Source organism: Oncorhynchus masou, chromosome 6 (genome assembly GCF_036934945.1).
Source record: "Oncorhynchus masou masou isolate Uvic2021 chromosome 6, UVic_Omas_1.1, whole genome shotgun sequence".
Lineage (NCBI taxonomy): Eukaryota > Metazoa > Chordata > Actinopteri > Salmoniformes > Salmonidae > Oncorhynchus > Oncorhynchus masou.
In genome coordinates this window covers 12533218-12546957 of record NC_088217.1, presented here as the reverse complement: position 1 = coordinate 12546957, position 13740 = coordinate 12533218, and the positions used below count along the sequence as shown (strand labels likewise).

The following is a 13740-nucleotide window of genomic DNA, read 5'->3' as shown; positions in this document are numbered from 1 at the left end:
ATTATAATCCAAAATCTGATTTAGATTTCATGTCCTTTTCAGTTCCCGCCATTAAAACGGAACCCGTAGATGACTTCCAGTTTGGCCAGCTGGGCTGCGCTGTCTCCCAAATCCTAGGAATGTCATCCAAGTCCTACCACCACACCCCCAGTAGCCAGCTCAACCCTAATAGCCACATAGTGGCTGGCATGACATCCTTGGCAACCTGCCAGCGTGCAAGCCATCACGATCCCAATGCCTATCAACCACAGGACCCACCTGTCTATTACCCCAGTAAAAGCCGAAGCCTGGGTAGCACCCCTGTCCTGTATCAAGATATGAACCACCACCCAGTGATGATCCACAGTGGTTCCCCATCTCAGATGTCCTATACCCAGCACTACTCCAGCCAAGTGTCCCAACCCTTCCACCCCTCTCGCTCGGCCACCAATCAGCGAGTTGTCAACGTAGCTGTCCCATTGCCCCAACACCAGCACGCCACCATGGTGGGTGATGGGTACCGGGCTGCAGCTTCATTATGGAAGGTTGGTGACTCGCCAGAGGCCTGTTCCTCAGAAGGCCAGTACCAGGGCTTCATGCACACGGTGGTGCCTGTCTTGAGCAGGTCTCCGCCACGACACAGCCACATCCTGACCCAGAGAGGTCCAGCCGCTACAGGGAGCCAGAGTGGGCCAGTCCCTGGGAAAGTGACAGCGAAGCAAGAAAACCTGAACCAAGCCTATCTGGATGATGGTGAGTTAGTACAAAACATATTGGATACTGCAGAAACGTACTGTACCCCAGGCTTCTCTAACGTGTTGTTTTGAATTCGTGACAATGTGTATGGTTAAATGGTGATTGATGCTGGAACTTGAGATGGACTATACTGATACACAGTGCACAGCAACATCTTCAAAGAGACTCTGATATGTTTGAAAAAGGAAACTCATTTAGTCATATCCCTAAGCTTGACTACAGTTTGTACAAAAGAGATACAGATACATTTGATTTGATTTTGATTTGATGATGAACAAACAGAAACAGAACATAATACACACAAACAAACATTCTAAATATTACCAGATATGGGTTCTTTGTCTTGTAACCATAGCCTGTTTTTAAGGTTCAATAAAGAACCAAATGGAACCTGTATGGTCCTGTAAAAAAACTTTTTCCTAAGGTTCTATAATGAACCATTAAAAAAGGTTCTATATAGTACCAACAAAGGGTTTTGCAATGGTTACAACCCTTTTCTATGGTTATTTATAGAACCTTTATGGAAAATGGATCTATAAATAACCACAAGACACCATCACTGGCCACAGTCATATAAAATATGTAATGGCATAACACAACACTTTAGGAACTGGAATGACACTCTCATTCGAGGTTGCACAAAAAGAGCTGTGAGCAAACCATGCAACAAAATATTCAAGTAAGCCACCTCCCATACCACCTCATCACTAAAAGAGCAAACAACCATTTTATGAACTTTAAAGAACCATTGACGTGCAACAAGGGTTCCACATATAACCATCACCCTTCCCAAAGAACCCTTGAGGAACCTTCATTTTTTTAGTGTGTAGAGCACATGTGAAAACAGTCAGTATGTGAATGTGTGCCAGCAGTAGCCTCCCATTATAAACTGCCCTAGCATTTGGGCCTCTTCTACTCTGAATCCCTCAGCATCAAATCAATTCTTAGACCCAACACTAGATTCAGGGTTTTGGCAATGAGGCCCTTTATCTACCTCCTAAGAGTCAGATGAACTTATGTATACCATTTTTATGTCTTTGCGTACAAGTTTGAAGTTGTGTTAGCATAGATACCCATAGACTTCCAGTCATTTAGTTAACCGTAGTTATCAAAACTATCTCTAACTTCCTTCATACTGGACACAATATGACGCAATGGTATCCATGAGTTCATCTGACTTTGGGGAAGTAGATAAATGGCCTTATTGCCAAAATCCCAAAGTATCCCTTTGAAAGATTGGATAGCTATGAGTAACCACATTTCTATCCACAGTTCGTATGTGAGTAAGGTCACAACGTATAAAAAAATCATGACAGCTGTGATGGAAACAGGAAGTTTCATTTCATTCATTTTTGAAATGCAGAGAGATCATTAGTTCGTTCGACATGGTGTGATCTTTTTGTTTCTGTAAAATGTATTATGCAAGAAATGGTGGTGGAAACGCCTTCATGCTAAATATTGATATAATAACCATCATATCGAGGTAAACTTGGAGTCATGCAATGATCTGGTGTGTGGTCCTCCCACTACGTCTCGGGAAACTATGCAGTTTATTAGGCTACATACAGTGCCTTGCAAAAGTATTTATCCCACTTGGCATTTTTCCTATTTTGTTGCATTACAACCTGTAATTTAAATAGATTTTTTGGGGATTTCATGTAATGGACTTACACAAAATAGTCCAAATTAGTGAAGTGAAATGAAAAAAATTACTTGTTTCAAAGAATTCTAAAAATGGAAAAGAGGTGCCTGCATATGTATTCACCCCTTGGCAATGAAGCCCCTAAATAAGATCTGGTGCAACCAATCACCTTCAGAAGTCACATAATTGGTTAAATAAAGTCCACCTGTGTGCAATCAAAGTGTCACACGATCTGTCACATGATCTCAGTATATATACACCTGTTCTAAAAGGCCCCAGAGTCTGCAACACCACTAAGCAAGGGGCACCACCAAGCAAGCGCCACCATGAAGACCAAGGAGCTCTCCAAACAGGTCAGGGACAAAGTAGTGGAGAAGTACAGATCAGGGTTGGGTTATAAAAAAGATCAGAAACTTTGAACATCCCACAAAGCACAATTAAATCCATTATTAAAAAATGGAAAGAATATGTCACCACAACAAACCTGCCAAGAGAGAGCCGCCCACCAAAACTCACGGACCAGGCAAGGAGGGCATTAATCAGAGAGGCAACAAAGAGACCAAAGATAACCCAGAAGGAGAGAAAAGCTCCACCTCGGAGATTGGAGTATATGGCCATAGGACCACTTTAAGCCGTACACTCCACAGAGCTGAGCTTTACAGAAGAGTGTCCAGAAAAAAGCCATTGCTTAAAGAATAAAATAAGCAAACATGCTATGTCTGATGCAAACCCAACACCTTTCATCACCCCGAGAACACCATCCCCACAGTGAAGCATGATGGTGGCAGCATCATGCTGTGGGGATGTTTTTCAATGGTGCTACTGGGAAACTGGTCAGAACTGAAGGAATGATGGATGGCACTAAAATACAGGGAAATTCGTGGTGGAAACCCGTTTCAGTCTTCCAGAGATTTGAGACTGGGAAAGAGGTTCACCTTCCAGCAGGACAATGACCCTAAGCATACTGCTAAAGCAACACTTGAGTGGTTTAAGGGGAAACATTTAAATGTCTTGGAATGGCCTAGTCAAAGCCCAGACCTTAATCCAATTGAGAATCTGTGGTGTAACTTAAAGATTGCTGTACACCAGCGGAACCCATCCAACTTGAAGGAGCTAGAGCAGTTTTGCCTTGAAGAATGGGCAAAAATCCCAGTGGCTAGATGTGCCAAGCTTATAGAGGCATACCCCAAGAGACTTGCAGCTGTAATTGCTGCAAAAGGTGGCTCTATAAAGTATTGACTTTGGGAGGGTGAATAGTTATGCAAGCTCAAGTTCTCTGTTTTTTTTGTCTTATTTCTTGTTTGTTTCATAGTAAAAATATATATTGCATCTTCAAAGTGGTAAGCATGTTGTGTAAATCAAATGATAGAAGCCCCCCCCCAAAAAATCTGTTTTAATTCCAGGTTGTAAGACATCAAAATAGGAAAAATGCCAAGGGGGTTGAATACTTTCGCAAGCCACTGTATAAATTAAGTTATGATGAACTTCACAGGGTGGTAAAAGTGCATGGTGATCTTCCAATAAATATCAAGTGTTTGATTCTGATGACATATTCGATGCTTGACCGCCATTTGACAAATAAAAATATTCCATAATTATCTATAATAGTCTCATCATGTAGACTAGCCTACCCACACTGCATCTGTGAGCTGTTGGCTAGAGAGCACGTGCCAAAACCAGAGTAGACACATTTGCTATTTAACACAATAGTTTGTGACAGAATGTGATGGAAACACATTGAACTTCAGATTTCTATTTGGCACTTGAAGACTTAAGCGAAAAAGTACATTTTTACTATGTTACTATGTCATCACACACTGATTTTTATACACAACAAATCCGCTTGGTGGGAACAAACCACTGGTGGGAAAATGTGCATATTTTCTTTATGCAGATTTTTGATATTCACATGAAAATCTGTTGCCAATTGGATGGAAACCTAGCTCGTAATATGGTGACAATTCCACTTAGTAGAGGGCAAGAGGGAGTTACCAGGGTTTTGCATACACCTATTCAGTTCTCTCAAATCTACAAGTACCTAGACTGGGGTGTCTGAAGGTTTTAGATTTTTGCTTTCAATTAAAACCTAAACAACCAGGTGAGGGGAGTTCCTTACTAATGCTACGTTCCCACAAGACAAACTCAGTGTCGCTCACAACAAAGGGAACTAACAAAGAAAAATACATTTTGACAACCAAAACAAAACAGAAAGGGGTTCAAAAGGGGTTCTGAAAAGGCACCCATGTGGGTGCCCACTGAATGTTGGTAAAGCCACTAGTAAGGGGTTCTGAAAAGGCACCCAGGTGGGTGCCCACTGAATGTTGGCAAAGCCACTAGTAAGGGGTTCTAAAAGACACCCATGGCCACTAGGTTTGACTCTCGAAAAGACAAACTAAGAGAAAAACCCACAACAACTTAGGACAGGGAGTAAGAAGAATATGGAGCGAAACAAACAGGGATAATAACAAAAATCTGCCTTCTTTCTTTTAAACGGTTGAGCTCGAAACTGCACCTCAACTGCCGTGAAGTGTACCTTTGTGTAGCTTTCCCAACATCTCTCAAGCGTTTAAGTGGAGATGGACAAGCGTTTGAGATGGACAAGCGTTTGAGATGGACAAACCAGCACAGGTGAAACACCTTCTGACTAACGAGATGGACAAGCCAGCACAGGTGAAACAGGTTCCCACTAACAAGATGGACAAGCCAGCACAGGTGAATCACCTTCCGGCTAACGAGATGGACAAACCAGCACAGGTGAAACATCTTCCGGCAAACAAGATGGACAAACCAGCACAGGTGAAACATCTTCCGGAAAACTGAGATGGACAAACCAGCACAGGTGAAACACCTTCCGACTACTGAGATGGACAAACCAGCACAGGTGAAACATCTTCCGGTGAACGAGATGGACAAACCAGCACAGGTGAAACATCTTCCGGCGAACAAGATGGACACACCAGCACAGGTGAAACACCTTCCGACTAATGAGATGGACAAACCAGCACAGGTGAAACATCTTCCGGCGAACGAGATGGACAAACCAGCACAGGTGAAACACCTTCCGACTAATGAGATGGACAAGCCAGCACAGGTGTAACACATTCATACTAACAAGGTGACACAAATCAGTGCTCCCTACAGGCTAATGTGCTACCTTGAAAATAGAATAACCGAAACCTGTAAACACTAATTAGCGTGTCAAGTATAAGGGTGGAGCGAAAACCCGAAGACACTCGGTCTGCCGTGGAATGAGTTTGACACATGACCCAGGAGGCAGGGTGGAAGGGTGTAGGGGTTGATGTGGGATTCAGAGTAACACTTTTTGTTGTGGATGCTCCCTTTCCCTTGCTTGTCCAGCTATGTAGGTCAACGTTTTAAATAGTCCCCAGCTAAAAGCCAGCTGAAGTTGTTTATCTATGTGTGAACCGACACTAAGCCTGGCAAGGTCAGTGAGAGTACAAGCTATCGATCATTTTAGAATGGATACAATTAGACTCCCCTGGTCGCTAAATGTGCTTTGGCATCCAAATAATGACGATTTAGTAAGCCTTCGTCATGACTGAACTCTACATGTTGTGTAGAAGACTGCCATTACATCTAGTTATTCATGTATTGTGTTGATTATTGCAGAGGCTTGTTACCTTGTGTGTTCATTTATGATTCATTGCTTTTCAGAGGTAAATAAAATGAAGATCTGGACAGAATTGACATGCAGTTCTCACCATATATATTTGGACAGTGAAGCTAACATTTTACATTTTGGCTCTATACTCCAGTATTTTGGATTTGAGATCAAGAGTACAGAGTGTCACCTTTTATTTGAGGCAATTTTCATAAATATCTGATTTACCATTTAGAAGTAAAAGCACTTCATGTATCTAGTCCTCCCATTTGGAGAAGTCATAAGTACATGGACAAATTCACTTTAAGGAAGTAGTCAGAAGTATATTTGATCCCATATCCATTGCACGCAATCGCTATACCAAGTACAAACATGTACTGTGACCTCATATTCATAATTTCATCTCAAATCTAAAATGCTGGAGAGTAAAAAAGTATTAATTGTTAGTATTAAAATGTTAGCTTTACTGTACAAATATGGTGAGGACTGTGTTCGGGAAAAAGAAAAAGGCCATATGTTAGAGTATAATACATTACAGTATAATACATTACAGTATAGTACATTACAGTATAATACATTACAGTATAATACATTACAGTATAGTACATTACAGTATAATACATTACAGTATAATACATTACAGTATAGTACATTACAGTATAATACATTACAGTATAGTACATTACAGTATAGTACATTATAGTATAGTACATTACAGTATAATACATTACAGTATAGTACATTACAGTATAATACATTACAGTATAATACATTACAGTATAGTACATTACAGTATAATACATTACAGTATAGTACATTACAGTATAGTATACATTACAGTATAATACATTACAGTATAGTACATTACAGTATAGTACATTACAGTATAATACATTACAGTATAGTACATACAGTATAATACATTAAAGTATAGTACATTACAGTACATTACAGTATATACATTACATTACAGTATAATGTATAGTACATTACAGTATAATACATTACAGTATAGTACCTTACAGTATAGTACATATACAGTATAATACATTACAGTATAATACATTACAGTATAGTACATTACAGTATAATACATTACAGTATAGTACATTACAGTATAGTATAGTATATATTACAGTATAATACATTACAGTATATACATTACATTACAGTATAGTACATTACAGTATAATACATTACAGTATAGTACATACAGTATAATACATTAAAGTATAGTACATTACAGTATAGTACATTACAGTATAATACATTACAGTATAATACATTAAAGTATAGTACATTACAGTATAGTACATTACAGTATAGTACATTACAGTATAATACATTACAGTACATTACAGTATAGTATAATACATTATACATTACAGTATAATACATTACAGTATAATACATTACAGTATAGTACATTACAGTATAATACATTACAGTATAATACATTACAGTATAGTACATTACAGTATAGTACATTACAGTATAGTACCTTACAGTATAGTACATTACAGTATAATACATTACAGTATAGTACATTACAGTATAATACATTACAGTATAGTATAGTACATTACAGTATAATACATTACAGTATAGTACATTACAGTATAGTACATTACAGTATAGTACATACAGTATAATACATTAAAGGATAGTACATTACAGTATAGTACATTACAGTATAGTACATTACAGTATAATACATTACAGTATAGTGCATTACAGTATAATACATTACAGTATAGTACATTATAGTATAGTACATTACAGTATAATACATTACAGTGTAGTACATTACTTAAATGTAAATAAAGTACATTACAGTACATTATAATACATTACAGTATAATACATTACAGTATAGTACATTACAGTATAATACATTACAGTATAGTACATTACAGTGTAGTACATTACAGTATAATACATTACAGTATAGTACATTATAGTATAGTACATTACAGTATAATACATTACAGTGTAGTACATTACAGTATAGTACATTACAGTATAGTACATTACAGTATAATACATTACAGTATAGTACATTACAGTATAATACATTACAGTATAGTACATTACAGTGTAGTACATTACAGTATAGTACATTACAGTATAGTACATTACAGTATAATACATTACAGTATAGTACATTATAGTATAGTACATTACAGTATAGTACATTACAGTATAATACATTACAGTATAGTACATTACAGTATAGTACATTACAGTATAATACATTACAGTATAATACATTACAGTATAGTACATTACAGTATAATACATTACAGTATAGTACATTATAGTATAGTACATTACAGTATAGTACATTACAGTATAATACATTACAGTATAGTACATTTACATTTACATTTAAGTACATTCATTTAGTACATTCAGACATTACAGTATATCCAGTATAGTACATACAGTATAATACATTACAGTATTACATTACAGTATGGTACATTATAGTATAGTACATTACAGTATAATACATTACACTATAGTACATTACAGTATAGTACATTACAGTATAATACATTACATTAAGTATAGTACATAGTATAATACATTATTACAGTATAATACATTACAGTATAATACATTACAGTATAGTACATTACAGTATAGTACATTACAGTATAGTACATTACAGTATAGTACATTACAGTATAGTACATTATAGTATAGTACATTACAGTATAATACATTACACTATAGTACATTACAGTATAGTACATTACAGTATAGTACATTACAGTATAGTACATTATAGTATAGTACATTACAGTATAGTACATTATAGTATAGTACATTACAGTATAGTACATTACAGTATAATACAATACAGTATAATACATTACAGTATAATTTATTCATTATGTTTTTTAACAGATCAAGGACAATATATCACCATTAAAATTAATTAAAAAGAAACCAAGAATGTTTTTGGAAATACACTTTCACTTATTTGAAAATACTAAAATATACTGACCCAAATACACTCCCATGCATTTGACCCAGGTATTTGAAATAAAGCATTTGAAAATACTCTCAAATACAAATTGGTAGACTATTTCGTTTTTACAAATTACCATTCCAATACTCAAAGAAGAGTACTTGTTTTGGACTGCTCAAATACACAGAAAAAAAGTATTTTAAATACCAGATACTCATATACATGTGTATTTGAACCCAGGGCTGATACATTATAATAGTTAGTTTGCTACAGATTGTGGTTTAACATGGAAACAATGCCCTTGGTTAGCTTATACTGTAGGTGTCGGAAAACACATATACACCCCTGTACATTCTAGAGAAAAGTTTCCATTTGATCTTATGTAGTACAGAAACAGGAAGCACTACCAAATAAAGTGAGTACCTGTTGCAAAGATGATCTCTGCCTGTGATTGCTAGGAAAAAACAGTGATATGACCCCTTTTGGAGCATAAGTGTCAATGCGATTTGTAAACTGGCAGTACACCATTAGTACACAACAGGCCTATGTGTTACACACTGTCCTAACCATTATCTCACACTTTCTTGTTCTTCAGTGAATGACATCATAAGGAATGATCTGACTGTCCGCAGTAACGAGCAGTAAAGAGCATCTATATTGTGACCAACAATCACACGGGCTCCAGAAATGCCATGACGTCATTCTACTGTCTGATTGCCCCCCTTCACATGTACTGTATATAGGGTGTTATTTAAGTCAAAATCACATCTTTTGACAAATGGGTAGAATAATATGTTAATTGTGTAGATAATCCTCTAAGAAAACAAATGGTCCAAACTTCATGTCTTTATCATAATTTGTTCACAAGTTATTGAAGTTTTTACCCTTGAAGGATGGTCAGAATTACTGTGACTAAATCAATGGACGCCAGAGAAAAAAATCTCAAAAGTTATAAAATTAGGAAAATTGCATTTGGATCAGCTAGGCTGGACTCTGGGCTACCGGCTACCTGACAGGCTCACTTTCCCATTGGGACAAAAAACAATTTAGAGGTAAGATGGATATCGATTTTGAGAAGACATATTGTATTTTCATATTTTAGTATATGCTTTTCAGATTCATTTGAATTTACTGTTATTTTTTGAAGATTTCACTGAGCGTGTACCAGGAGCCGTGAGTGGGTAAAATCACTGAGCAAGCCAAGAAGGTAAAAAAGTCATATTACAACCTACGTTTTGATAATTGCGTTGTTTGCTCTATAACCCATTTGTTCATACGCCACCGTGATATACAATAAGGCCCGTGACAACAAAAAGACAACAGTCACACAGTGGTGGAATAAATTCAGCTACACATAAGTTTGTTTCACAAAACCGGAGACAACATCTGTCTAGTGAAGTCCACAAAGAAAATATTGCATGCAACAAACAGTTATATCACCTGCAGCATAGTCAAGCAAGTTAATGTTTTCTACTGATTTAGAACCACAGAGTTACCACAAGTCAGCACAAAGACAAAAAGAGCACTGCCTCTGCTATTTCAGCACCATTTCAACTTAAACATTTAAACATCATCAAATCAACAAAGCTATATACAGTATGCTTAGTTTAATACACTGAAAACAAACTTAAAGATACCAAAAATTATTTAGTCCAATCAATGTTGCTAAATATCATGTCCATGGTATTGATTTCTGTCAGTCTGTGTGTATGTATGCGTGTGTGCGCATGCAAGTAAAACAACAATGTGGACTCCCCCTACCTGTAGACTAGTTGAACGCCAATGCCATCCTCCTCGCTTTCGTGTTGGCACAACGGTCTAGGGCTCTGCCATACAGTACACTTTTAGTTTTGTTGTCATAGGCTACCTAGCTAAAATGCTTGCTAGCCTAACTTCCTCGCATGGGCAACAATGAAACAGCGAAGTTAGCTAGCTAGTTAATGTGAGCCTACTAGACTACATCTAGGCTACATATTGAACTTCAATCATCTCAGGCCAGTGGTACAACATATTTATTTATGGTTAGATCAGAATCGCTGTCATTGGCCTATACAGAGAATTAAGTCAAAACCACAAGTCTAAATCCACATCTCCATCCATGGCTTAGGAAAGGGCCAATTTAGCAAGCTAGTTACTGCAGTACATCAACACAAGCAATCCAGAAGATCTGATTTGATTGGTGTGAAGCCAAATCTAAACTGGCCTCCCTTGGGGGGGTGTTTTGCTACACCAGGACAACCCAAAGTTGAGCTTAGCTCAACGATGATTGGCTAATTATTTTATTTTTTAATCAAGGGAGGCCAAATGCTTGCTGGTATCAATTAATCAATTGCTACAGCGTCAACATGTCATACTCTTTTCTTCCAGACAGCATCAGATACATGGGTGATATATACTGAGACAGAGGGGCGCTGTTTCCCTCACTCAGATGAGATTTCTCCGGTGAGATTCAGCCACTTGCGAATTGAAGGAAAATGATGAAAACACAGAGAGAAGAAAGATGTATTGGTCAAATATTTGGGGAAGCCTGGCTTCCCCTTGGCATTCATGAATACACGCCACTGAGCGTATACCAAACATTTTATTTTTCAAAGCCTTTTAACATTTAATTCAGTTTGTGTCATGCTAATTTAGATTTTTGTGACCCGCGGAAACAACTTTAAAGATGACGACCACAAAATGTAAAATCCTCAAAAGTTGTTAAAAGAAACCTGCACGGCTATGCCAACATAGCTCGGTGCTCATTATCGAATGTATTATGTAGAAATCCAACTTTTTTGATATAATGCTAAGGGTATGTTACATTTCATCACCAAAGAGCCAAAGTGCGTTTTCACCAACATCATACTGTATTTACTGTATTATGGATGCAGATGATACTTAGTTAGGGCCATGCAGTGCCAGATTTCAATAAGTGTGTTGACCATGGGCTACCTTTTAAACAGTTTTATTATTTTATCATATGTAATCATGTATGTGGCCTCAATGTAAGCTTTTGTAATTGTAAATAAAAACAACTTCAGGAAAATGTCTGTAATTACTAAGAAAATTATGAAAAAAACTGATTGATGATTGAGAAATATTTTTTTTTCTGTCATGATGTTGGCAATTTCATAATATTTTTTTATTTGATTATTTTATTTAGTCTGCCTGTCATTAAAATATATATTTAAAATCTTATTGTTTGTTGATTAAATGGATCTCGAAATGAATCAATGTCTATATGTCATGAGTTTAAATGTCCAAAAATGGATGTAGCAATCACAGATTTCCATTGATTTGTAATACCAATGCAGTCAATCTTATTGGACATAACCCAACCCTACCAACGGTACCATACCGCTTCTGGATGATGACTTTTTAATGTAATCTAATATACCAAATATGGTATCCAACTTTGCTCCGCCCCATTGGTCTCCAGGTCGCAGTCGGCTGCGACAGAGCCTGGACTCAAACCAGGATCTCTAGTGGCATAGCTAGCACTGCAATGCAGTAACTTAGACAACTGCGCCACTTGGGAGGTGTCAGATAAATGTCGTCACAGCTGTACATTTCATTGTATTTTCTATAAGACTTCTAACGATTGTTGTTTGTAGTTTAATATTACACCCCTTTCTTATGAGGATATAGTGCACGCTTTTCATTGATGAAAAATAAATACACAAATAACTAACATTTGTTTAAATAAAAAAGGGTCTGTCCAATGAACATCAAGGTGAGGCTGTCTAAACAGGGCTGAACCATGAGGGTCTGTCCAATGAACATCAAGGTGAGGCTGTCTAAACAGGGCTGAACCATGAGGGTCTGTCCAATGAACATCAAGGTGAGGCTGTCTAAACAGGGCTGAACCATGAGGGTCTGTCCAATGAACATCAAGGTGAGGCTATCTAAACAGGACTGAACCATGAGGGGCTCTCCAATGAACATCAAGGTGAGGCTGTCTAAACAGGACTGAACCATGAGGGGCTCTCCAATGAACATCAAGGTGAGGCTGTCTAAACAGGACTGAACCACGAGGGGTGATCAGATGCAGTAGGTTGAAAGGAAGGTATTTTCCCCTTGGCTGAGAACGTCTACGTTCCCCTCTGCCTTCTAGTGGCTGCTTCTTGCAGGTACCTGCACCATCGCTCAGCTCATCCTTGGGTTTGAATGTTTCATATGCTGGAAGGTACTTCTCCTATTTAGAAAAGGTTAAGAAATATTATAAATAAACAAAAACTTAAATCTAGCTAATACAAATCTCCTGAGCAACAATTGAGTAATGACCTAGAGTAATAGTAGTGAATAACAGCATAGCAGGCTATTATTGTGTTTTTCTATCCCTATACAAATAGTCTCCAGAGTCCTAGGAAGCAGACTCTCTTCCTCCCTTGCCGTGTGATATGAACATAAATGGGGGAACCGTTGTTCTTGACGTCCGTTGCATTACCTGCCTGTGTGGTTCTGGTGAGGTGGAAGGGTCTGTCCAATGAACATCAAGGTGAGGCTGCTAAACATATGAGGGGCTGTCCAATGAACATCAGAAATGGGCAAACTATCCTTCTGTCGAGGTTTGAATTCCTCATCAAAATCAAATTATAGCTCAGAGACCAGGTCGCTAGTAAATGAGACGTCAATTTATTTTGAATGCCAAGAGATGCTTCCATAGGCAGGAGATGGTGGAGGCACTGGGCTCCCAATCTGTACAGCTCAAGCATAAAACAATCATTCAATATGTAGGCTGTTTTGTATTTGGTTAAATTGCTAAGTAATGACATCCAACAG

At 37.4% G+C, this 13740-nt stretch overlaps 1 protein-coding gene across 9 annotated transcripts in view; it reads left to right on the top strand.

Moving 5' to 3' along the window:
- The window catches only part of LOC135541366 (nuclear factor of activated T-cells, cytoplasmic 2), a 38317-nt gene extending 26161 nt beyond the window's left edge, over window positions 1-12156 (top strand). For 3 of the 9 annotated variants that reach the window (XM_064967552.1, XM_064967557.1, XM_064967551.1), the window contains 2 exons: window positions 43-732; window positions 9572-12156. In XM_064967552.1, coding sequence (XP_064823624.1) covers window positions 43-732; window positions 9572-9621 — 740 coding nt within the window. In that variant the 3' untranslated portion in view covers window positions 9622-12156. The remainder of the gene's footprint in view (window positions 1-42; window positions 733-9571) is intronic. The other 6 variants (XR_010455964.1, XR_010455962.1, XR_010455963.1 and 3 more) reach the window with 6 other exon arrangements.
- The last annotated feature ends 1584 nt before the right edge of the window (window positions 12157-13740 follow it).